The sequence below is a fragment of the Cavia porcellus genome, unplaced genomic scaffold (genome assembly GCF_034190915.1).
Source record: "Cavia porcellus strain 051 isolate PalLab524CR breed Dunkin Hartley unplaced genomic scaffold, mCavPor4.1 scaffold_21, whole genome shotgun sequence".
Taxonomy (NCBI): Eukaryota; Metazoa; Chordata; class Mammalia; order Rodentia; family Caviidae; genus Cavia; species Cavia porcellus.
Window position 1 is genome coordinate 42,418,340 of NW_026947504.1, and position 24,085 is coordinate 42,442,424.

Genomic DNA, 24,085 nt, shown 5'->3' on the forward strand with positions numbered 1-24,085 from the left:
ATCAAACAGTTGCTGAAGAAAAACAACCATAAAGAAAAAGATCATTGAAAGAGAGTGTATATAGAATATAGTTGAGGGCATCAAGCTCCTTCTGGGGAAAAGTAGGATATGAACAGACATCCAGGTAAGTGTTTTAAAATAAAAAGATCTCTTTAAATAAGAGACCAGAGCTCATAGATGATTCATATCCCAACCTAAACCAGCTCTTTGTACTGGAATCAGTGAGTTGATGGAGTTTTGGTCTGTCCTTCCTTTCTCTGGATGCATGGATCTAACAGCTGTTAGCAAAGATGACCAGAGAGAAAAGACAAAGAAATATACAAGTCACTGTTGATTTTCCATAAACTATTCATGCAATCCATTGAAACAAACTCTAGGCAGACACCAACCCATTTCATACACAGTTTATTCTCTCACTATAGTATTTCTCCTAGTTTGCATTCTAGAATAAGTCAATCTTGCTCAGGATCTCTCATCTGAAATACGTCTGCAAACCTTTACATATGGTCAGGCATGGTTATTTTGGAAAAGCAGGGTATATAGGACTCCACTGGACCCTCACTGCTTTGCTTGTGAAAAGACCATTACACAGTATTTGTATTTAAACATTTGGTCTTATGATCAAGCCATACTTAGTTAGATGGCTTTCTCAACATCTCACCAAAGTAAAAAAAAAAATGAACACATTGAAAAAGAAATAAGCAGGCATATATTAAATATTAAATGGTAGAACTATGATTGATTTCCTAAGTAGTAACGAGGATGTGGTGTTTTATAATGAAAACAGCTGGAGACGTAACTAACAAAGTGATAGGAGTACTCTCTACTGTGCATTCAGTCATCAGGGGAGAAGAAAACTTCTATAACAGAAGGTAGTTTTATTTTACAATCCAATATGATGTTATTAAAGAAGAAATAAATTTCAAACTGAGAATCTTCAACAGTCATTGTTTCTCATCACACTGTTTTTTCCTTCTTTTCTATGATGTTTTACCTTACACGCAGATTGTCCATTCCTTTACACATGTGTAAGCTTCAACATTTCTGCTATAACATAAAGTTTTGGCCTCTTCCTCTTATTCCTCTCTCTTTCTCCTTTTCCTCCTCCTTCTCTTTTTCTTCTTTCTCCCCCTTACCGCACCCCCCACCCATTTTTATAGCACTGAGGATTGAACCGAGGTCCTTTACACTGAGCTACATCTCTAGCTCTTTGTTTATTTCTTCATTCTGAGACAGGTTGCTAAAGTGCTAAGTCATTAAATGGCCCAGGCTGAGTTTGCTGGGATTAAAGGCACAGTGCACTGCAGTCGCCTTCCTTGCTTTTTTTAAATTGCAATCACAAACAACTTTTTGGACATGAAATCCACATTGCTATTTATCTTACAACATGCTGTAATGGCACGTAGACAACACTCCCAGAGAAGACAGTCAGTCATCTGGTTTTGACTGCTGAAATTGTTCCTTCCCAGATCAGTAGGGGCGTCTTCACTGCCAAATCCTGTGATCTCATTTCAGATGGTATTTGACTTCTTAGCAAGGAACATTTCTTGTTTCTCCCCCCATTTCCATACTTTCTGCCTTTTCTGACTCTGTTGCTTTCATTGTTTCCCCCTCCTATTATTTGCTCCTAGAAACTGCAGATGAGCCGGGTGTGGTGGTGCAGACCTATAATCCCAGCTACCAGGGAGGCTGACATGGAGGTTGGCAAGTTTGAGGCTAGTCTGGGTCACTTGGCAAGATCCCAAGTCAAAATAAAAAAATTAAACATAAAGGCCTGAGGCTTTACTTCAGTGGTAGAGTACTTGTCTAGCATGCAAGAGGCTCTGGGTTCAACCCCCAGTACCATTTTAAAAATGCAGATGCTCCTCAGGGATCCATTTTCATCTTCACATATTTGTCTAGTGGCGGAGTGGCAAAGAATCTTACATTTGTATTATTTAAATCATTACCTTATGTTAGGGCCTCTCAAATATATATCATCAGCTCAACCTTCCTGTCTGAAACACTTATTCCTAACCACCTACTGACATTTCTGAAGCATCTCACACTCCATGTGTCTAGAATAGAATTCATTCCCTGCCTCTCTTCACTGGACAAATTCATCTCTGCTTCCCCCTCCTCTCGCCCTGTGACCTCATATCCACTGAAACTCCTGGCTTTGTTTCTCTTTTGAAATCTCTCCATTCCTAACAGTGTTGTTTTAGTTCTGTCCTGACAGTTGTTTTGTTTTCCAGGGTAACTGCAGGGGACACACAGAGTCTTGCTGGCCCCTTGTACGGAGCCACTATTTCTACTGTGGCAGTACTATTCCTAAATCTTGACTGTGATTCCAATCTTGACTGTGAATACAAGCAACTTTGAGGGCAAGGAATGTGGTTTAATGATCTTTGTATCCTTAGGGTTTCATGTATGCCTGGAACATGCAGAAGCTCAGATGTTCCACTTAACAGGAGGAAGTTGAAAAAGGTGATGTAAGATAATTTCCCCAAGAAAAGAGTAAGTCAAGATCATGGTTCAAAGTTCTGCAGGTTTTACTTATTTATTTAGAGATTCCATTGGGGTGGACAGTAAAGGGAGTTCATTGGTAAAAAGACTGGGAAAGGGGTTGGGCTTCATTTGCAGGAAGAAATTCTAAAAACAAGGAATGAATCACAGATCTCTTGACCTTGGTGGATTTTGTTCTTAAAAATTTCTTCGGAGTCCCCAAGCACAAAAGATCCTCCATAGGTTGTATAAAGCTGAAACCTCTACACCAAAAAAATGACTGAGCCAAAGACGAATTGCTAAAAGTATTCCTTTGAAGATATTTAGTAGAAATCAAAAAAATTTTACAAATTGGATCAGTGAGCTGATTAAAATTTTCATCCCTTCACCAGCTTTGATTCTTGTGTTATCTGCATATGTTGCATAAAATATCTTATATAACTGTTAAAAATGTAAAATCTGAGTAGCAACAATAAAAAGATTTCAGGATTTCTAGAGTGACATCCAAATAAATATTATACCCGGGGAGAGAAGCATGGTGCCTCAGTCAAGGTAGCAGTTTATTAACTAAGGCACCAGCTTTTCTCTCTTTCAAATGTCCCCTACGGCATCTCCAGTACCAAATACTGATGATCCATCATGGGTTCTCAGTGTACACTGAATGAATGAATGGTTGCTGCCATGAGTATTTTGCATATAGTCTAGACTGTACAGGAATCTCTTGAGGTTCTTAGGGGACTGGTTCCACCACCTGCCATGCCCAAATCTGCCGATGCTCAAATTCCTACATATAAAGTGACATGATATTTACATATTACCTACCAGTTTTCTCATATATATTTTAAATCACCTGTAGATTACTTAAATATCTAATATGGTACAAATGCCATATGAAAAATCATCATATTGTGTAAAGGGAATAATGATAAGAAAAAGAGAGTCTATACATGTCCTTTCTTTCTGAATATTTTTGATCCATGGTTGGTTGCACTGACAGATTTAGGTTCTGCATATACCGAAGGCAGCTGAACTACTTCAGACTGTAAGCTTCTAAAGGGCAAGAAAGTGCACTGGCTTATGCTTGAACTGAGGGGGGGAAGGCATGCAGAGGGTGTCAGTTATGTTTGCCATGGCTTCTGTAGACAGCAAATTTAAGTAGAGGATGTCATTCTAAGAAAAGTTGGCTATGTAACTGTAAGGGAATAAAAACCCTAAAACAATGCCCATACATCTTCTAACAGAGCCAAAGAGAGGTTAAAATTTTGACATAAGACTGCAAGATTGAAATTTCAAGAAAATGGCTTTCCTAAACTTTATTGAAGTCAAGTTAGTGCATATTAGATTCTTATTTTGGAAGTACTTTTCTATAACCTCTTTGTGCAGATAAAAAAAATTACTGAAAAGAATTTCACTTTCAAATCACCTATTTTATGAGATGTCTGTGTTCCAAAGCACACATGTAATAAGATTAAGTCCATATCAAATGCCCCTTATAGTGTTATTTTAGATTCTTATTTCTTTAAGAAGCAACTAAAGGATGTTTTTTCAAATGTTCTTAGGAATTCGGCCTCCAGTGTCTCAACATGCAATCATCCAGAGCTTGGTGCTCTTTCTGTGTATTATTAAGTTTCTGTTTTCTCTTTCTTCTAGTTTCACTTGCCTTCTTTGGGCTCTTTCTGTAACAGAGACTAATAATAATTCAATGGTATGTGAGTTATGTTACCTACAAATCATTTGGGGGACTTTAACCTCTATGCTTCTTGACAGCAGGGCCTCTTTTCTTTCATCTCTGTGTCATTAGCACCTAGCAAATGCTTGACACCAGCAGGCCTGCAATTGATATTTCTGAATGTGTAAATGAACACCTTACATTAATAAATCACCTCAATTTCTTTCAGTCCTGAGAAGAGGACTGAGTGAAGAACAGAAGGAAGATTTACAGAGGATCCTTGTTCTTACACTAACCAACAAAGGAAAGTTTCTGTCAGTCACTGACATAAATCATAAAGCTGGGAAAGGAGGCCTGATAGGACTAATACTTAAGTTTGTGTTGCAAGATATTATGAAATTGTAAACTGCAATTTCAAACAGGTATAATATTAACTATAAGTGGAGATGAAGAAGCAGTTATCAAAGGCTGCCAGCCAGGTGTGGCTAGAGTGCTGGGAATCCTAGGTTCAGCTTGCACTGCTATTTAACTCTGTAACTCTGGACAAAGCAGAGACTTCAGCCCTGCCACTCCTGCCTCATTTCTACAAACACAGACAATAACTTGTCTTACTGCTTGTTACTGGAAGACCATTGAGAGGATCACAAAAGATCAAAAGGTTAGAAGTCCCACATAAACAATGTCTCATTTAAATATAGTTAACTATATGTTATGTTTTAGATCAGTGTCCCCCCCAAGGCCTATGTGTTGTACATCCAGCCCATGAGACTATTGGTGGTGATAGAACCTTAAGAGGTGGGGCTTAGAGAAAGTTAGGTCAACTGTGGGGTGTGCCCTTGAAGAGAATTTTGGAATGCCTGGTGCTCTCTATCTCTTTCTCCTCCCTCCTCTTTTTCTTCTCTCTGCTTTCCACTGAATGAAGGGAGCAGTTTCCTACTCCATGCACTGCCACAGCGTGCTGCCACAAACCTAAAAGTAATGAGATCAGCCAACCATGGACTGATCCCTCCAAAACAGTGAGCTAAAAAACCATTCTCTTTATTAAGTTAATTATCTCAGATATTTTGTTAAAGTTATGGAAAGCTAACACATCATATTATTGTTAATAGAAGTATGGTCTAAAAATTGGGCAAGTTTTAACTTTATAATGTGCTACAATTTCTGTACAATGTAGGAAGCTGCATTCTGGAAGTAGAAGTACAAATCTAAAGTAGAAATCATTTTGAATTTAAGATTAATGTTTCAGAGAGGAAACAAAGTTTCTTTATTGTTCAAAAGTCACATTTATGGTAGTAACTGAGTCGGAGGTAACATCAATGTTTTATGGGATATTAAAGTAAAATTATGCACATTTCATCCCTATGACTTATGAAAATCATGAAACAGGTTATTTTAAGAAAACTATGATGTGCTCAATGTAAATGGAATTTAGTGCTCTTCTTGGTTTGTAAAATCACAGTTGAGTAGGGATGGGAGAGCTGGACTAGGACTGTGGGGAGGTCCCAAAGCAGAGCTTCCTGGACATCCTATAGAATCTTGCTCTGATGAAACTGGTAATACCACTAGAATTTGTAAACCCTAGGCTAGGTCCCAGGAAAGGGAGTCATCCTGAGCTAAGCAGCATAGTTCACACATTTGTGACCTGGAGCTGGCTGCTCTGCAAACCTCCTACAATTTGGGACCACTGAGAAGTCAGCAAGATTTCATAGCAAGTCAGAATCAAGAAACAGTCATTGCATATTGAGTCACAAAGAAACACTTATCATGACCAGGAAATGACTATCATCACTTCTAGGTCAAAACACAGAAAGTTCAAAACTTTACATACGCAAAGGCCTCATATTAAATGAAACATGGTTAGAACCATGTGGTTAATTTGATTGAGAAGCTAGAACACCTTGAATAAAGGGTACATTTTTAAAGAACATACTAATTTAGAATAGATGTGGATTCCACTTTCTTTATGAAGATGATAGTGCCTGACATGGATCACCTATCAAGAATTCCAAGTTAGTGTTAGTCAAATCAACCAAGTTTTAATTAGAACTGAAAGGGTGTCAGGGAAATAATAAAAATAGAAAATTTTGTTTGCAACAACTTATTGATTTCGAGGATAATCATAACACTCTCTCCCTGGCTTCCAAAACCTCATATTTACCTCCTTATGCAAAGTGCATTCAGTCCATCTCCAAGTGTTCCCAAAGTCTACACATATTTCCAATGTTACTCAAAAGTCCAACTCCAAAGTCTTATCTGTGACTCAAAGCAACTTTTAGCTGTGAACTCCTACAAAATTATTTGCATATTCCAAACACACAATAACACAGAATAAGCAGTGTCTTTCCAAAGGGAGAAATGGAACAGAAAACAATTGAACCAAAGCAAGACCCAAAGCAGAAACTCTTTATGTCCTGCATCTGGGAAACGCAGTGGCATGATGTGAGCTCCAAAGGGCTTGGGAAACTGTTTGCAACCTGCGCTAGCTTTGCGTCCAGTCCGGTAGTTTACTCCATAGAAACTCTGTGATTCTAGCATCATTGCATTGCAGGCTTGTCTCACAGCTTTATGTATTACCATCTCAGGGGCTAAGTGTAGGGATTCTGACCTGCCACACATTGCCTAGTTTTCTAGGCCTCCCTTTCAATTCCAAGTGAAAGCTTCCACAGCTCTGTAGTCATATTGCTCTGCATGCCTGAAAAACCAGTATTACATGCACAACATCAAGATTCATTGCCACTTTGAGCAGTAGCCAAGGCATCATGACTGCCACAGCCTCTGAGTGCCCAGATGGCTGAGCACAGTAAAAATGAACCCTGAAGGGAACAACTTTCTACTGGCCCTGTACCAGTAGAGTGGCCCCATGCTCTCTTCACAAAACAAGGCCTTTCAGATGAGTTTATATTTTTGAACTCCTGAGCCTGCAGTGGGTATAGTCTGGCCAGTACCTGACACACTTTAAAGGCATGTTTGTCCTGATACAAAGTACTTGACCTTTTTTTTTAAACGCTACTAATCTCTTCAGCAAATGCACCTTCTTTGGGCCAAACTTTTTAGGCACTTCTTTTCCAGTGAAATAAATTTCTCACATCTTTCTGTCCTGCTTTTTGCTCTCAAATCTCACTGCAAATCTGACTAAAATCAGCCAGCAACTGCCAAAATTATGGAATCTTTGTCAGATCAATCAGTCCTTTGCTTTTAAATTCATCCTTGTACAAGATCTTAGGGCATGCACCTCATGTAGAGAAATGATTTGCCAAATGTAACAAGAATTCTTGCTCCAACCTGAAGGCTTAGGAGGAAAGATTTTACTGTCCACCTTCTAACCAGCATTCCAGTCTTCTGAGCTCACACCAGAATCACCATCAATTAAGCTCCACTTACAACCCTCTAAGCCTTCTGTAGTCTGTATCTTTAAACTCTTTCAAATTCCTTCCAAAAAACAGTTCCAAAGGTTCCTGAACTACCTGATCAGGTAGTCACAACAAGAACTCTGCTTTTTGGTTCTAATTTTCTGTGTTGGTGAGCTTTCTGATGCTGGGACAACATGCCTGAAATAAACAATTTTTAAAAAAGAATTACTTTGGCTAATAATTTCAGAAGTTTCTTGGCTCCATTGCTTCAGGACTGTGCTTAGGAAGAAACGTCATGTTGGAAAGGTGTAGCTGATGAGATCTCAGAGGGAAAGGGCATGAGAGAAAAAGTGAGAGACCAGATATTGTCCACAAGGTCAGCAGCTTCATCTAGGCCCTACCTCTTGCTTCCTCCACCACCCAATAATGTCATCAGATTATGATCTTATCAGTGAATCAGTCTACTTGATGAAGTTAGAGCCTTCACAATCCAGTGACTTTCTCAAAAGCCCATCAGCTGACACTCACACCTTTAACACATGAGTTTGGTGGAGTCTTTCAAATCCAAGTGATAACAAGGCTGAGATATTTACAATGTGATAATTACGTTTTTTTTTTTTTTTTGTCTTTTTCTTTTTTATCAGTACTGGGGATCAAATTCACGACCATACACTTGCAAGGCAGGCGCTTATGCCGCTGAGCTAAATCCCCAGCCCCCGATATTTACAATGTGAATCAACCCAGTCCAACACCAGCACCTGAACGCACTATGAGAGAGACCTGATCAGGGTCACTGCAGTGATGGTCTCTGTTCTGCCTTCCCAATTTCATTGCTTTTAGCTCCACAGCCATGAAAGGAAACAGATCAGAGTCAAAAGTGGATGAAACACAAGTTCAGAGAATACAGATTAAAAGGCCTTCATAAGTTAACCAACAACAAGCCACATAAATGCTGTAAGGGAGACTTCTAGACCTCAAGAAATTACTTTCCTGGTAGAAATCACTAAAGTCCATGGCATACTTCCATTTGTGGGTAAATCTGTATTTCCTGAGTCTCACAAAGTCTATTTTTCCAAGCTTAGTGTTTTTTTTTTTTTTTTTTTTTTTCTTACAGCCAACATGCTAGACTCTGGTAAATCTGTTCAACCGCTCTAACATGTTCTAAAATTGTAAGCCAGAATCTGCAGCTTTAAAAAATCTCACAGTGCCTTCACACACCCTGTGCTCCTCATGCGTCAGAAACAAGCAGTTGCCTCCTCATCTCCTCAGCTGTTTTTACCTGAGCTGGTGGAGGCCGGGGATTTGCTGCGCCGGGAAGGTCCTGGGCTCTTGGTGGTGCTCCTGCGGGATGATGAAGCTATTTTGGTGTAAGAAGTGGACTTCACCACGCGACATTCTGGGGGAGAGAACAACAGTGATACATCAGGATTGGGTTACAGCAGACAAACCACCTCAAAATACATAGCAGTCTGCCTACAGAAACATACAACCATCTGCAAGACACACCTGTGCCCTGTCATTCTAATGTTTGGCTATGACAATGGAACCAAGAAACAATGCCTCCATGCAGAGTGGATTGCTTAGACATCAGTGTCAATAACACCCTAAGTCTCCAAGTTTACCAGATTCCTTATCCTTACAAGCAGGCAGTTAGTTGACTACTTCCTTAGAATAGACTCAGTCCCTGGCACTGAAGTTTAGTTTCTAGTAACAAGAAACCAAAGATACATTGTAGATGCTCAAAACATTTGCTGAATGAAGTGGGTTTTGGAGATTGAAAGAGAAGCGCTTTTTAAAAGCTCCTGACAAACTTCCCCGCCCTGAGAATGCCTGATAACAACTATACTCTCACCAGTGCATGAGTGGGCATTTATACCTGACCCCTCGATAAGTGCAGGTATTATTGTTCCAAAAATTTTTTCAAGTTTCCAAACAAATACACAAATTCATTGCACAAATCCAAATCAGTTTAATGGACAGTATTGCATATTTTCCCCCATGCATGCTAGCCATTTATATTTCTTTTTCAATCACTTATTCACATTCTTTGCTCATTTGCAATTAGGATGATCTTTTTCCCATTGTTTGTAAGAGTGTTTTCTATATTAAAAGTTTCCTTAATCTATCAGGTTATATATATTTGTATTTATAGTAGTTGTCAAAATGTTCACCTTTTAAAAGTGATATTTTAAAAACAAGTGTGTAGGACTGATAACCATATTACTAAGTTTTGGTTAGATCATTGAGCAGAACTGTTGGCAGTGTCATTATTTGAATGTCACTTTACATACTTTAATTTTGTAAGCTAAACAACTATTTCTAGGATGACAATATGTAACTTATCAACTGGTGATTTCCTACTGTTTATTTTTCTGTAATTCTATATTATTTCTACCCTTTTTTTCTCCATGTATTTTTGTTTCTTTCTCTTTAAATAAAGACAAAAATGGTATTTTAAGAAATATAATAGTGTAAAATTTAAGTGTAATTTATGAATTTTTCTATTCTGCATTTTTAAACCATTTTATACTTTAGTAACAAAGAACTCCTAAGTCTACAACTGAACATCTAACGCCAATGTCTGGCTTTATCTTTGAAGTTTTCCTTCCTTAACAATATGATTCTAATTGTGTAAGTTCAAAGGATGTTTCTTTCCCTTATCTGCTCCAAATGAATAAAGTAGTTCATATTACTTAGTAAAAAGGAATGAAAGTGTACATAAAATAAAAATGTTAGAAGACTTGAAATACAAAATAAGACATAGGGAAGAGACTCATGAATGGAACTGAGGCAAAGAGAAAAGATTTCATAAAATAGGTGGGGGGAGAAGGAGAAGGAAGAAACTTGTGCCTTGAGACACAAGTTTCTTCCTCTGCCTTTTTTTTTATAGTCAAAAAGAGAGAGAAATGCACCAAGGCACACTGAACCTGCCGTGTTTTCCCCAGAAGTTACTTGAGCCACTGCTGGCTGTTTTGGTGTACATCCAGGTGGTCCTGTAGGACATTTCATTTATTAAAACAAGGGAAACAAGTTATACATATGGATACAATGGTAAAAATTAGCAATAACCAAGAAATGGCCTTAATAATATGGAAGATACAATCAGAAACACCAGGACCATTCACATAGGGCAATAATGCCTAGTATGTCTCCATCAACATTTTAATTTACAAAACCGAGTTTTGGGTGGTGAGAGGATCTCATGTAGCTCAGGACTCTGTGTCCCCACAAATGATAACACATTTTTGAGTCTGTCCTGGATTTGGACATCTGCAGTGTATTAGCATCCAAACTGCATTGGCATAATGTGGCTGGTCCATGGGAATGCTTCCAGTTATACGTTTATCAAATACCTACTATGTGCTGGGCACTGAGAACTACAGGCAAGATGTAGAACCAACAATACCAATTTGGAATTTGAAATACTGGCCACCTGGTAGTGGTACATAAATTTCTTTGCTGTTTTGTTAGCCAAGTTTCTTTGTTACTAAATTTTGTTTCATAAAACATTGAAAAATGTTGGCTAGCGCAATAAGTTGTTCATAAATAATAGCACATTCAATCACACTAATGAAAATCAAGACTAGAATGACCAGGACTTTTTGTCTCAGGTCATGAACATTTAGAGGTCACATAAATTTAAAACAATAATTTAAAAAGCTCAGCATCTAGCTAGCAGGAATGAATGGTTAAAATAGAAAGTTACCAGATGGCGCACATTGTTAGAAACAGGCATTTTTCAAGCTGCAACATGAATTACAAAATTGATTTTAGGGTTTGTCCCAAAAGCCAGAACTGGTGGTTATGGTTGTAACTACCAACCAGGGCTTTTAAACCAGCATAATAGAACCAGTCTTGCCACACTAGCTGACATTTTCCCATCTACCAGAAATATGCTCATTATTTGCCAGATATCTTAGTTTTAAAAAAGCAGCAATGTAGGAATTTCAAGAAATTTCTGAAGTATTGAAAAGAGCTGATGGGCTCGTCACACATTTGTTACTTCCACTGCATCTTCTGAACCCAGTTATCAGCAGATTATTAATCAATCAAAGCTATTCACTTACTCCCCCCCCCTTTCTACTTTGGGTATTATCTAGTGCCTGACATATTAACTAACAAACAACAGCTGTGAAAAAATAACGCTGGTCCTGGTACAGCAAGAGTTCTGTGAACTCTTAGTATTCACTGGACTAATCCAATCTCTTACTTTAGAAATGAAGAAATGGAATCTTAGGCTGAATAAATGACTTAAATCAGAAGAACCTCATTCTCTTTGCTTGGTGACTACATGTGCTCATGGTCAGGGGCAGACAAATGGTGACGGTGGATGTGGAAAGGGTGGCAAGCAGCTGGTTTTCATATCAACATTAAATTAAGAATTCAAGATACTAAAGGTAACTTTCTTTTAAGTTGTCTGTTATATTAGAAAAACAGATAATAAACTCTTTCAAAAGTTAAGGTATAATGAAGTAATAACTTGGGGGAATCAGAGCCCAAACTATAATTACAAGTACAACTCTTGTGCCACTTGCCTTCAGGGTAAGAGTAGGCTTCATGAGTCATACTGGGGAGTAGTATAATTCTGAAAGTCTTGGGCTGAATAGCAGAAATAGAAATCACCCAAAATTATAGTCACTGCCCTGTGTCCCTAGTCAAAATAAACCCAAAGAATATTGTACTGCCATCACATAAATTAGAGAACAAATACAGCTCTAATCATCTTTCCAATTGAATTTTGGATTTTAAAGATTTTAATTAATTTAAATAAGAATTGTGTTTTATAGTGGTGGAAAATGCTGTGAGAAGAAAGTAAATGCTGACTTAGAATTATCAAGATTATTGCCAGCTTAAAGCCGCAAGTTAGAAACATTATGAATAATATGACCTAATTGGCCAGTAAATAGAAAATCTTTTTGTTCACACAAACGACATTTTCACTGTCTCTGGCAAAGAAGAAAGTGGCACCTTTTCACCTCTTACATCGGTGTGCTTGCTTTTGGGGACAATCACTTTTTTTATGCTGATCATTTTTGGGACCCTTAACTTTACTAACTGACTTTCTGAGGGTGCTTTGCAGATACTGGACAATGCAGATACTCCTTTAAGCGAGAGGACACTGGAGGATTGTAATGGGTCTCTTGGAGGAAGTGGCTCAGACTTGCCACTAGGGACTGCAGCATACACAAAGCACACTTGCCCCTTGGTATCTTCAGGGCACTGGCTCCAGGACCCCCAAGCATAACAAAATCTTTGGATATTTCTGCTCCTTGTGTGAAATGGCATAGTACTTACACATAAACTGTGCAATCCTCTTGTATACTTTTCATATCTCTAGATTATACCAAATACCCAATACACTGCAGTTTACTGAAATAACTGTTATAGTGTTGTTAGTGAACAGTGATGAGGGGAAAAGTTCATTGTTATTAGTGAATGGTGATGATGCAACTTTTTTGCCTGAACATTTTCCATGCACAGTTGATTGAATCTTCTTGTTATGGTTTGTGTCTGGATGTCCCACAAAGCCTCATGCAGTCATGGAGGTAGACTTCTAGAATCTATGATTGATTCATGGCCCAACGCTGGGATTATGGGTGTGAGTGCTACATCTATCTTCGGGTGGGTAGCCTACATACAATATAAGGGTCAGAAAGAGTTTTTCTCTCAATCTCTTCCCTTTTGCTCTTGTTGCATTTACTGTTTTCCTTCACCATGAACTGTTGTCCTCTACCATGTGCTACTCTGCTTTGGACCCAGCTCATTACAGACTAAAACCTCCACAAACTGTGAGCTAAATAACCCATTCCTTCTTCAGTTTTGAGAATCAGATATTTTGTCTCAGCAATGAGAGAAAAGTAACCAAGACACTTCTCTTTGGTTGTTTGATAGAATCAGTGGATGTAGAAGACTGACTGTAAAGAGATATGGTATTGTTGCATGTCTATGTGTCTAGGGTGGTGCTCTTGGAAGGTGGTGGGATTTTTGAGGGGGTTAGCATGGAAGTCATTGAGTCACTGAGTGTCCTCCAAAGAAATCATGGGACTTTGGTTCTGTCTCTGCCTCCTAGCTCAAGATGTAATGTTTCCTCTGCCATACGCTACGATGCACAGTCCCCACCAGAGGTCAGAAGTAATGGGCTACCCAGCCTTAGACTGGAACCTCCAGAACTGTAAGCCAATAAACACTTTAGATCATTCATACCAATTGGTGACATAATAATAAAACAAGAAAGCAAGAAATCAAGCAAAGTTTTATTAAATCATTACTTTAGAAAGTTCCTATATTCATAGGTATATGAGGTGAAAGTAACATATTGTACGCGGTCTATCCTAAGATTAACTGCATGGATGTTCAGGGGATTTAGTGAGATAGAAGTAAAAATGTTTCCCACTTTCATTCAGAGCACTCAAAAATGACCATTCTGTGATACAGATTTAAAGAGACAACTCAGGTGATGATGTGTAGGAAAGAAGTGGAACACATTCTTTGGTCGTATTTCCAGAGGCATAAGAACCTTCACTTAAGAACTGCTCCCAAATAGTAAGTAGGCTGAAATGCTATAGGAAATGCTAAGGAACAGAAATGATTACAGAGCTCCACCACAGGCACCAGAAGCTCACCTGAGGACACACAACATTCATGAATCAAAAGGACCCATGTGTACCTTTTGGAGAAACTTCAACAAGGAAAAGATGAAGACCTCTACTGTCTAGACAACCTTGGTGATATGCCGCATGTTGGTGAGGAAGCACTGTTTAACTCCTATTATTTTTTTTACTCTTATCTCTTTTGGAAGCTGGTCAGAATAAAAGAATTTGCAGACAGTAGGCCTTTCACCTTGACTCTACCTTCAGTTGTTCTGAACAGTGAAGGAGCTAGTTCAAATCTGTCTTAAAGAATTCATTATATGCAGTAGACACTTGGTGCTCTCTACCCTATTCTGATAACAGAGACAAATTTCTTCTTAATTTGGCAAAAGTACAAAGCATCTAAATAGAACAATATTCCTCTCTGTTCATATATGCAAAAGAAAGTCAGGAAGCACATTCAGTTCCAGAGACTTTTTATAAAAATGGCACAAACTGAATGACAAAAAGAACTGGAAATTCTGGATAATTCCAGAGTTGTCCTTACATGTTCCTATTCACCAAATTGGAAGCAACTTATAAGATACCAAGGTTATTAATGGCCACTGAGTCAACTGGCTTCTGTATTCAGGAGTGTTCTCTTCCTCTGAATGGCTGCCAGTTCCCCTTGAGTATCTCCCATGCTGGGGAATCCTCCACTTCCTGTCTAATGGTTTTTTGAAACATTTGCCACTTTTTGATTCATCTCCAGCTTTTCTGCATGGGTGACCTAAACAGACCATTCCTGATATAACTGATGACTAAAGTTTACTTCCTATAGATGTATAATGACTTCCATGCTTCATAGCAGTATTATAACAAATATAGGCTTCTTGCAGGAAGAGTTCATATGCATCTCTTAGTTGCATGTTCTAGGAAGTGCTGAGGCCTGTCCTGGGTTTCTGTTCCATCTGGTTTTTGAGTTAACCCGACAGTACAACAAGATTCTTATTGCTACTGCCTACGGGGTTTAGAAAAGTGTTGCTTCCTTAAGCTCCATATGCAGCGTGTCGGGGATAGAAACAAGATCAAGACATTCTAAAACAGCTTTAAAAAAATCAGATCTGGAGCAGACTGAGTTGGAGACGAAGGCATCAGTTGGAGTGACTTAGCAAGGGAGTAAAGTTCCCCAAACTGAGACTTTAAATGTGCTTTCTAAAAATATAGGCACGTGTGTCTCAACCAGCACCTCGACTGGCCCAGCACAGCTTTCAGAACACTAGCTAAGCACTCCAGCTGGCGCCCACGTGTTCCCACCCCGTGTGGCTCCGGAGGCACTGGCTGGGAGTGGATGTGTTATATAACATCTGCAAAAGGATTTATGGTGCTGGCATTTTCTGTATTAACATCTCAAGAGTCACTATTCAGATCTACCGTTGTGATATCATGAGTGAGTCTCGTCTCTAAATACTTTTCTCTAACAGTGAAATAAAAGTTAAGTTTTTCCTATGTAGTAGTCTAGAGGGTCACCAGGGGGTAGATGGTTTTATTCCAAAGATTGCCTAGTAACCCAGCTTCCTGCTGTCTCGTTTCTGTCATGCCAAGTGTTTTCATCCACATGGTCTCAATTGGCTGGTCTTGCTCTGTCTGGGTTTCAGCCATTGGGAAAAGGAGAAAATGAAGACCTCCAAACAATGGAGAGGAAAAGCTGTCTTGTGTCTTGTTCTATCAGCTCTTTATTTCCTGGAATTTATTCTATCTTTGCTGTTCTTTCCTTTCCATATGGCAGCTGTGCTGTTTAGTGCCAGTTGCTAGGTACCTTCCTGGCTTCTACACACTAGCTACCAGGAGCATCTCCTTGGCTATGATGCCCCAAAATGTGTCTACATATCACCAAATGTCCCCTGATGGGGGCTATTGCCTCTAGTTAGAAATCACCACTGGAAACTCCATCAGATAATGTTTCTGGATTGAGGCTTCAATTAATTTCTGGATTCCTGATGGTAATAAGGAAGCCATCACCAATGACATCCCTGGGCTCCTAACCAATGTGTTTTATACATTCTGGGGGTTTGACCAATATGCATTCATAGTTTGGGGCTTTAATGCATTCAATGTAAATGATGCACTTAGAGATCCTGAATGTTTTCCAGAAGTCTTTTTACAACTGGATTAGCATCCATAACTTGGAGTATAGGACCTTGAAATGTTGATGTTTTCTTAGCTGAGAACTGGAGGTAGAGGAGGTCATGTGGCACAGACAGAGAAGGGTGACTTCCATGGTGTACCACGTACAGGGCCAGGGATGCATACCCAACACTGGAAGTCAAGACTTTTACCTTCCAGGTCCCACCGACCTCTGCAAAGGCATTTTTTGAACCAACCCAAAACAGCACTCCTCAAATTTATTTTAGCTGAGTGCAAGCACCCAGGAAGAGATTTTTATTCTTAACCTATTGAAATCTGAAGCTTTGTAACTCTGGTTATTAAGCATGGCAATATTGCCGCAGAATAACTGAATCATGTCATTTCTAGCTTCTTAGAATTCAGGGACTTGTGAATCTGAAATGTCAGTTTAGTTGGTGGGCTTGTTTTCCTCATAAGAACCCAACATCATCAACAGTAAATATGTCCAAGAGAAAGTGTTTTCTCAATGACTGTTCTCTGCTATTTGCTCAGGGCCAGCTGTCTCTTCATCGGACAGTATAGTTTCACTGAGAGGCTTCTTCGTGTGTTTGAAGGTACGGCAGTTACTAATACGAAGAAGTCCCTTTTGGCTGGCTCTGAGCTCCTTCCCATAAAATTCCTGTCTTCAGTGAGAGCTCTGAACAAATTCCAGGTATCAAGGGCCTCTCTTCCCAATGTGTTGTGTGCCATATCATTCTGCCCAGCACCTTTGCTGTCTTCACTAAAGACTGAGCACCTTGAGAGGCCAAATACACAGATGGACAACATCCAGGTCCTCTATAAATCAGAACTGTGATCCACAGTCTAAGCGATCCTGCCCAGGAAAATGACCCCTTCCCATGCTAACTAGCCAGGAAGACAACACACTAGAAGTCGGGGCTACAGAAAGTCAGACTACTAGCTCTAGCAGTAATCCCAGAAGCCAAACCACAGCCCTTCTAACAGTGAGTCTAACCAATGGCCAAGACTCAATTTTTTTTTTTTTTTGGTCTTTTTCTTTTTTATCGGTACCAGGGATTGAACTCACCCTGAGTTCAATGCCACTGAGCTAAATCCCCAGCCCACAAGACTCAATTTATAATTATTAGCTTTTCTAACTTTTGTTCCTGTTTATAATGTTAGACCAACTAGAGGAAGCCTAATATGCTTCCCCCAACTAACCCACTAAAATCCCCCCCTTCTGGTTATTTGGCCTGCAGCTTCCCCACACTGACAGTCCCTGCAGGCACAGCTGAGCTCTCTCTGATGTGCACTCTAATTCTTCTCCAACGGCCTGTATACTCTGACCAAAAGGAGGCGATGATGGCTGAATCTCTGCTGTAACAGGCTCAGTATAAATAGCTTTTCCTTTTTCTCACTTGGTTGGTCTTCACTTATTTTAACAACACATGGTTCTCCCGTAGCTGTGACTGGCGCACTGGGTACCATGGGTGCAGGAAATTTTTTTCTCACTCACACCTCAAATTCCTGGAGGCCACATTTTTGTGCCACCTTGGAGATGAGCATGCTGTTTCTCTGAAAGTTTGGCCTTTGGGACAGACAATGTTTCTTCAGCTGACACAGAAAAAAGAAACTAGTATACTCCAGTACAGCCATGTTTGAGAATTTTTGTCATGAAAACTATTGTTATTCTATGCTTGTTTTTGTTCCATAATTCTCATTGCTCTATGGAAATATTCTTAGCTTGGTGTACAACGATGGTGAGCCTTTTAGAGCTTTCAGAGATAACAAAGAGATGCTTGAAGCATGCGTGTCATAGATGGGCCACCACAAGATAAGGTCCCTGTGACCTCATCTCTTTCTCTTCTTTCCTTTGGATGCACTCAGTTTTACTTTCTTACATGAACTAATATTCTCCTACTTCTTGGAATTAGAACATTAATTGCCCTGCACAAGGAATGTTTCTTCCCCACTACCACATTACTTGTTAACTTCTCATAGTTCTTTGCTCAATTTAAATGCATTAATTTAAAAAATATATTTCCTGCTGCCCTAGGTACCGAGACACAGCAGCAAATCAGCAGGCAGGATCCCTGCTCTTATGGAATGTGGTTGATAATGAGTTTTAAACAAACAAAAACAGCAACAAGAGCTAATTTTATAATTACTTTGCCAAGAATTACTAGGGATTGAAATCACAATCTTATGCTTGCCAGGCAGGCACTTATGCCACTGAACTAAATCCCCGGCTCCCTTTGCCAAGAATCAAAATGATGATATGAAGGGCTGAGTGGTTCCTGTTTTGGTGGTCAGAGAAGATCTCTTGGCATAGAGGACACTGAAGCTAAGCTGGTGTCACAGGAAAAAGCCAGCTCTGGGTAAGTCAAAGGAAAGAGAGGAAGACAGGCCACCAGATCAAGTCAGGTATTGGGAAGATCTAGTACGAGCCTTGCATTTTACTCTAAGCAAGATGAGAAGTTATAGAAGGGATTTAGCAAAGGCAATGATACAATCTGATTTATGAGTCTCACAGATCCCTCTGCATACTGGGAAAGATTTTAAATGGAGCTCACTATGTGAGAGAGGATGGAGGCTTTGCTGGCAGAAGTCACAGCAATGCATGGAAGAGAATGACTGGGTGCATGATGAGGAAATACAGTCTACACAGCTTGAGGATGGATATCAGGAGGACAGAGAGTCCCCGCTTACACGCTCTTTGCCAACGTACTGGCAAGTTCTACTCAGGGCCTGCAGAGTGCAGTGACTTTGTGTACACCCATGCAGGAAGGGCCACAGCCTACTGTCTTTCTGCAGGATAAAAGGCAGGCTCTCAAGCCTTTTAAAATGCAGATTCCCCCCACTCCAGCTCCTAAATTACAATCATTTGAGGTAACACCAGGAATTTAAAAAGAAAGAAAATAAGAAGGAAAGAAATTAAAACCCAACTGATTTCAGTGACATGGATCCACAAACCCTAAAGCTTTTGCCAGTTACTGTTTTTTCAATAAGAAAATCCCTGAGAGAATCCAGAGACTCAGAGTTTGAAATAATTGTGCAATGGTGCATTTGTAAGAAAGCACTAAGTTGAAAATATGAGGAAATAAATTTAAGACCAATAAATCTTTAAAAAGCAACAAATATAAATCCTACTTCAGATTTCACCCCAATTCAAATTTGTAAAAACCACCAAACTATCATTCTGAGATCCAGCAAAAACAGTATTTTAGATGACAAGTTGTCCTACTTATTGACAATTTATGAACACCTGGTTTTCATTAGCTACAAGATGGGAAGGATCTGAAAGACAGATAAAAACAAGAAACAGATAAATTACTCAAGAATTGAGGGTTTAAAAATAAATTAAAATTTCTTCTAGAGAAAAGAAAATGAAGGAAACTAATAACAACAACAAAAGAACAGAAAAGCATGATCTGAAATCAAATTTGATAGCTCTGTCCTTGGATTAACTCCCTTATGTCTGATTTTATCCCACTTATGCGAGGGGAAAAAAAAGTGTTAGGTCTGATAGCCTCAAAGTTCAGATGTCTATCACAGGCCCGAGTGGGTCAAAAGTCAGGAGGTCCAGCAGGGACTCCCTGGGGAAGGTGGGTCTGGACCTTCAGGGCAGTACACAATGATGATAGTTGAGAATTCTAGGTGTGTCATTCACAAAAAGTAAAGCATTGTTTTTGAATTATCTCCTGAGTTTTTAAAGAGTTAATGACCAGTCATAGCTTGAATAAAAATCAGGTCTACCATTCTTCCATTCAACATAGTTGCTGGCTCGGTATTGTTCAGTTCAGGCCATTCGGGTTAGTGAGTGAAGATCTCAGTACTTTGCTGCCTACATGGCCCATGGACCAGCTTCTAAGCATCACTGGGAGCTTCTGGAATCTTAGGTCCCAGCCCAGACCTACTGATATAGAATATGTATCTTTATACACATTTCTGGTCTTCACATTCACGTTAAAGCTTGTGAGGAAATGGAAAGCGGCTCTTAGACCAGCAATTTTGAAATATTAGAGAGAATAAAAATGGCTTTGCAAGTCTATGTGAAAAACCAACAGATTTCTAGGCCAGTCCCCAGAGATTCCAAGTCCCTACGCCAGACATATAGCTCTGAACTGGTGGATCTCAGACTGACTAGGACTCTGGTACTCAAGGGAAAATTTGATAAATAGGACCACAGATGGTGACAAAACTTCCTAATTCTAGAAAAGTTACATGACAGAGTTAAAAATATTATTTAGAGAGAAATATTTTATGATAGTATTGTCAGACGTTCCTTATGACAGGAGTTAGCTGGAAAGTTCTGTTAAACATTCAACTTTCCAAGTCCTTTCCCTAGATGTTATAATGCTGTGTGTGTGCCTGGAAATTTATATTTTTAATAAGGCCAGTGGCCCTGATAATTAGGGAAGTTTAGGATGTCTGTTTTATTGGAAGGCACACATTCAAGGTCTATCTGTTGGGACAGTTAAAAAGCAAACTGTATGAGATGCACCTATCTTGTTCAGGTGTCACCAGATCTGTTAAAGCAAAAGAATCTGGTTCTTGGTGGGAAGAGGAACTTGTAGGTAAAGGAAGTTTCCAAAAGGCATGCATCATCATCTAGATGTTCTATGACGTGGACATCAAGCTTAATTAAGAACAGAGATTGTCCACCAGGAAGGATATTTGTATTAGAAAACCTGGCCATATCCTGACAAAGGACTTCAAATCTGAGTCCGCACGAAGCACATGTTTTTGAGGTAGAGACAAGACTTAGAAAAAGAATTTGTCAGTTCTGATCATCTTTGAAATTGCATTGTCATTTCAAGGAGGAAGAATTAAAAGTCAACGGAGAAACCAAAAACAAAATCCTAACTATATGACAAAGAAAATTATTCAGATTACTATGCAGAAGTAATCAGAATGTTATAATATATGGCAAACTGAAATTACATGGTTTAAAGGGATTGAATGATTATAAAAATAATTATATAAATCTACTTCTGAACAAAGTCTCATTGGAATAAAATTGAATTAAGAGTTTATAGCTTAATGAATAGGGACAATCATAAAGGCTGATAAATTCACCTTTTCCAGGAATGAATTGGATAATACCATTTGGAGATAGAAAGAAAGAGAGAGAAATGGAGAGAGAGAAACAGAGAGAGAGAGAGAACAGAGACAGAGAAAGAGGGAAACAGAGACAGAGAGATTTGACTGAACACAAATAATGAGGAATCGAACTATGCATATCATGCTTTCAAATTCAGGACTTACAAAAATCATATTTTTTCCTCTATGTAATTCAGTCTATGGGGTTATATCTTTATAATCTAAAAATTCAAATAATAAGAGCCACAGAATACACTGATATTCTCTGATTTCATTGATAGCATATGCTTCCATTCATCAATGAGATCATTGATAAAGTAATAATTCTATGGTCTGAAGAGGTAAAACTTTAGCAGCATCTTGTGATGATTTTTAAATTACAAATACTTACATGGAGCTAGTATTAAAGGATTTTACACCTAAAATAATAGTACTATGTAAAAAGTGTGACCAAGTTCTTAGATCTCAGGAAAGCTAGATAATAAAGATTGAACGAAGTTCTTAAGAAAGCTTTCATTTTTTCCAAGAGAACACTAAAAATTATGGCAACCAGTCATGTTTTCCTGCAATGGCTAAGATGCTGTTCTAAGCCAGGCTTTATGATTAATGACCTTCTGGAATGCTACAGAAGCACCTAGCCTAAAGAAACAAAGGGTGTTAGCAGAAGCCCCTGCTGGTGCCACATAAGTAATGCCTCTTTTCTGAAAGCCATCTGATGGGTGCCACCAGGGAGAGCCACCAGAGAAATTAAATTCAAAGTGCTGCATATAAATTAGTTCTTGGAGAATCATTTATGCCTATGAGTTTCCAAGGTTTTCTCTGAGAAAAGCAGCATGAGAGAACCCAGGAAATGGGAATGAAACAAATTATTCTCTTTTCTTCAGAACTCAGAACAGAAACCAGACAAGGTCCACATGTCAGATCTGCTTTGATAGAGTCCATAGATCACTTTCCTGACTCTTGCTGCTCCAGAGAAAACCAGCAAGTTAGATTATTTCATTTAAAGACTATGTAGGGTTTTACAAAATGTAAAATCAGAGAGACAAAGCCTGACCAGTTTTAGTAAAGGTGTATTTCTACACACTACCCTTGCTAGGATCTTCCACAGATTGCAAACATCTCCACAGCCACATCCCCTTGAGTCCTTTTTTAATCCCTGCTGAGAAGACAACTGTGTTCTCACCTTGGTGTCGATTTCCTAAATGTTTATTCTCTGCAGCTGTAAAGGAGCAATATTTCTGAGTTGCACATATTTTTGGCCAAGTGAGAGTTTGTCTTCATAGATGAATTCTGCTATTTTCAGTTGGCCATCGTTGAAGTGATATACTGGCTGATGGTTCTACGTGCTAATGTAATCACGTGGGAAAAATTCAGGTGATCCAAGTGCTTCAGGTAACCTATTCAAGTGAGTGCAACGGTGAATACCTGAAAATGATTGAACTAAATGGAAATGGGTATGACATCATAAATAACTCCTCAAAGTCTCAACAGAGATGAGGTATTTGGTAGGTGACTGGACCCAGAGTGTGCTAAAATCATCAACGGATTAATCCATTGATGAGTTCATAGTTGAATGTCTTATTAGAAGGTGGGGCCCAGCTGGAGGAGGTGGGTCACTGGGTTGTGCCTCTGGAGCCCCGCTTCCACTTGACTCTTCCGCTCTCTCTCTTCCTTGATGCCATAGATTGAGCATCTTTCCTCTTCCATCGTGCTATTTCTGCCTGGGATCCAGTTGACCATGGACTGAGCCCTCTGAAACTGTAAGTCAAAATAAACCTCTCTGCTTAAACTGCAGATGTCAGGTGTTTTTTTCCAGTGAAGAAAGATAACTAATACAGGGATTCTGGTGGATTTCTTGGTATTAGTCTTGAAGACACATTTACCCTGCTCAGATGGATCTTTCAGTACAGAGTGGAACCATTAAATACGTTTACAGTCAGCCAATGTATTTGCCTTATGCTTGTGATCCACTAGTTATCCTGATCACTAGCTCTCTGGCTGCAGGTTGCAGTTGCAGAAAAGCAGCATGAGAGAACTCAGGAAATGGGAATGAAACAAATTATTTTCACCAAAGGCTCACCAAAGGCTGTCCCTGATTTCCAACCCTGTCCTTTCACTTTGCTTTAAGTGTAAGTCAGTTTCAAATAGGTTTGGCTTTGGGGAAAATTGATGAACAGGTGAAAATTTTGGAAATTCTGGTATGGAAAGAGTGGTAATTATATCATTTTTATAACAAACTTTCCATTTCTCATTCTGTGGAAACTTAGGGAAGATGTTGCCTGTGATATCACAAGCATAATTCAATCACTATATCTCGAAAGTATGTTGACATATACAGATGGAATATAAAGTTATAAATGACAAAGTTGTCGTGAGTCAATCAATTTCTAAACAATTTCTTCTTTCTAAATTCTTTCACATGGATGCAAAGTTAAGGAATATCTAAAGAGTAAGTTAATTTTGGAGGGTAATTCTATGTATATTGCTCTAAAAGTGTGAGGTTTCTTTTCCTCACATTTGCCAAAAAGCATTATATTTATTGTCTTATTTCTCATGCTTACCCTTTGACTATCCTGTTAATGAGAAATATCCCTGATATTTATTGCCTGATAAAATGTTTGGTTGGATAGTTTAATTTTAGAGAACCCTCTTTAGGAGCCTTTTATCTATCTTCCCTTCCACTCCAAATGACAGACATTAAATTACATCTCTGGGCACATGTGATTAATCTTCAATTCTGAAGTGAAGAAAAGAAGAAAAATGTTAGAAACATCTAAAGCCTC

At 38.9% G+C, this 24,085-nt stretch overlaps 1 protein-coding gene across 5 annotated transcripts in view; it reads right to left on the reverse strand.

Moving 5' to 3' along the window:
- Dclk1 (doublecortin like kinase 1) overlaps window positions 1-24,085 on the reverse strand; it is a 329,654-nt gene that overhangs the window by 84,265 nt on the left and 221,304 nt on the right. For all 5 annotated transcript variants that reach the window (XM_003477423.5, XM_023560569.2, XM_013140987.3 and 2 more), the window contains exon 5: window positions 8,783-8,899. In XM_003477423.5, coding sequence (XP_003477471.4) covers window positions 8,783-8,899 — 117 coding nt within the window. The remainder of the gene's footprint in view (window positions 1-8,782; window positions 8,900-24,085) is intronic.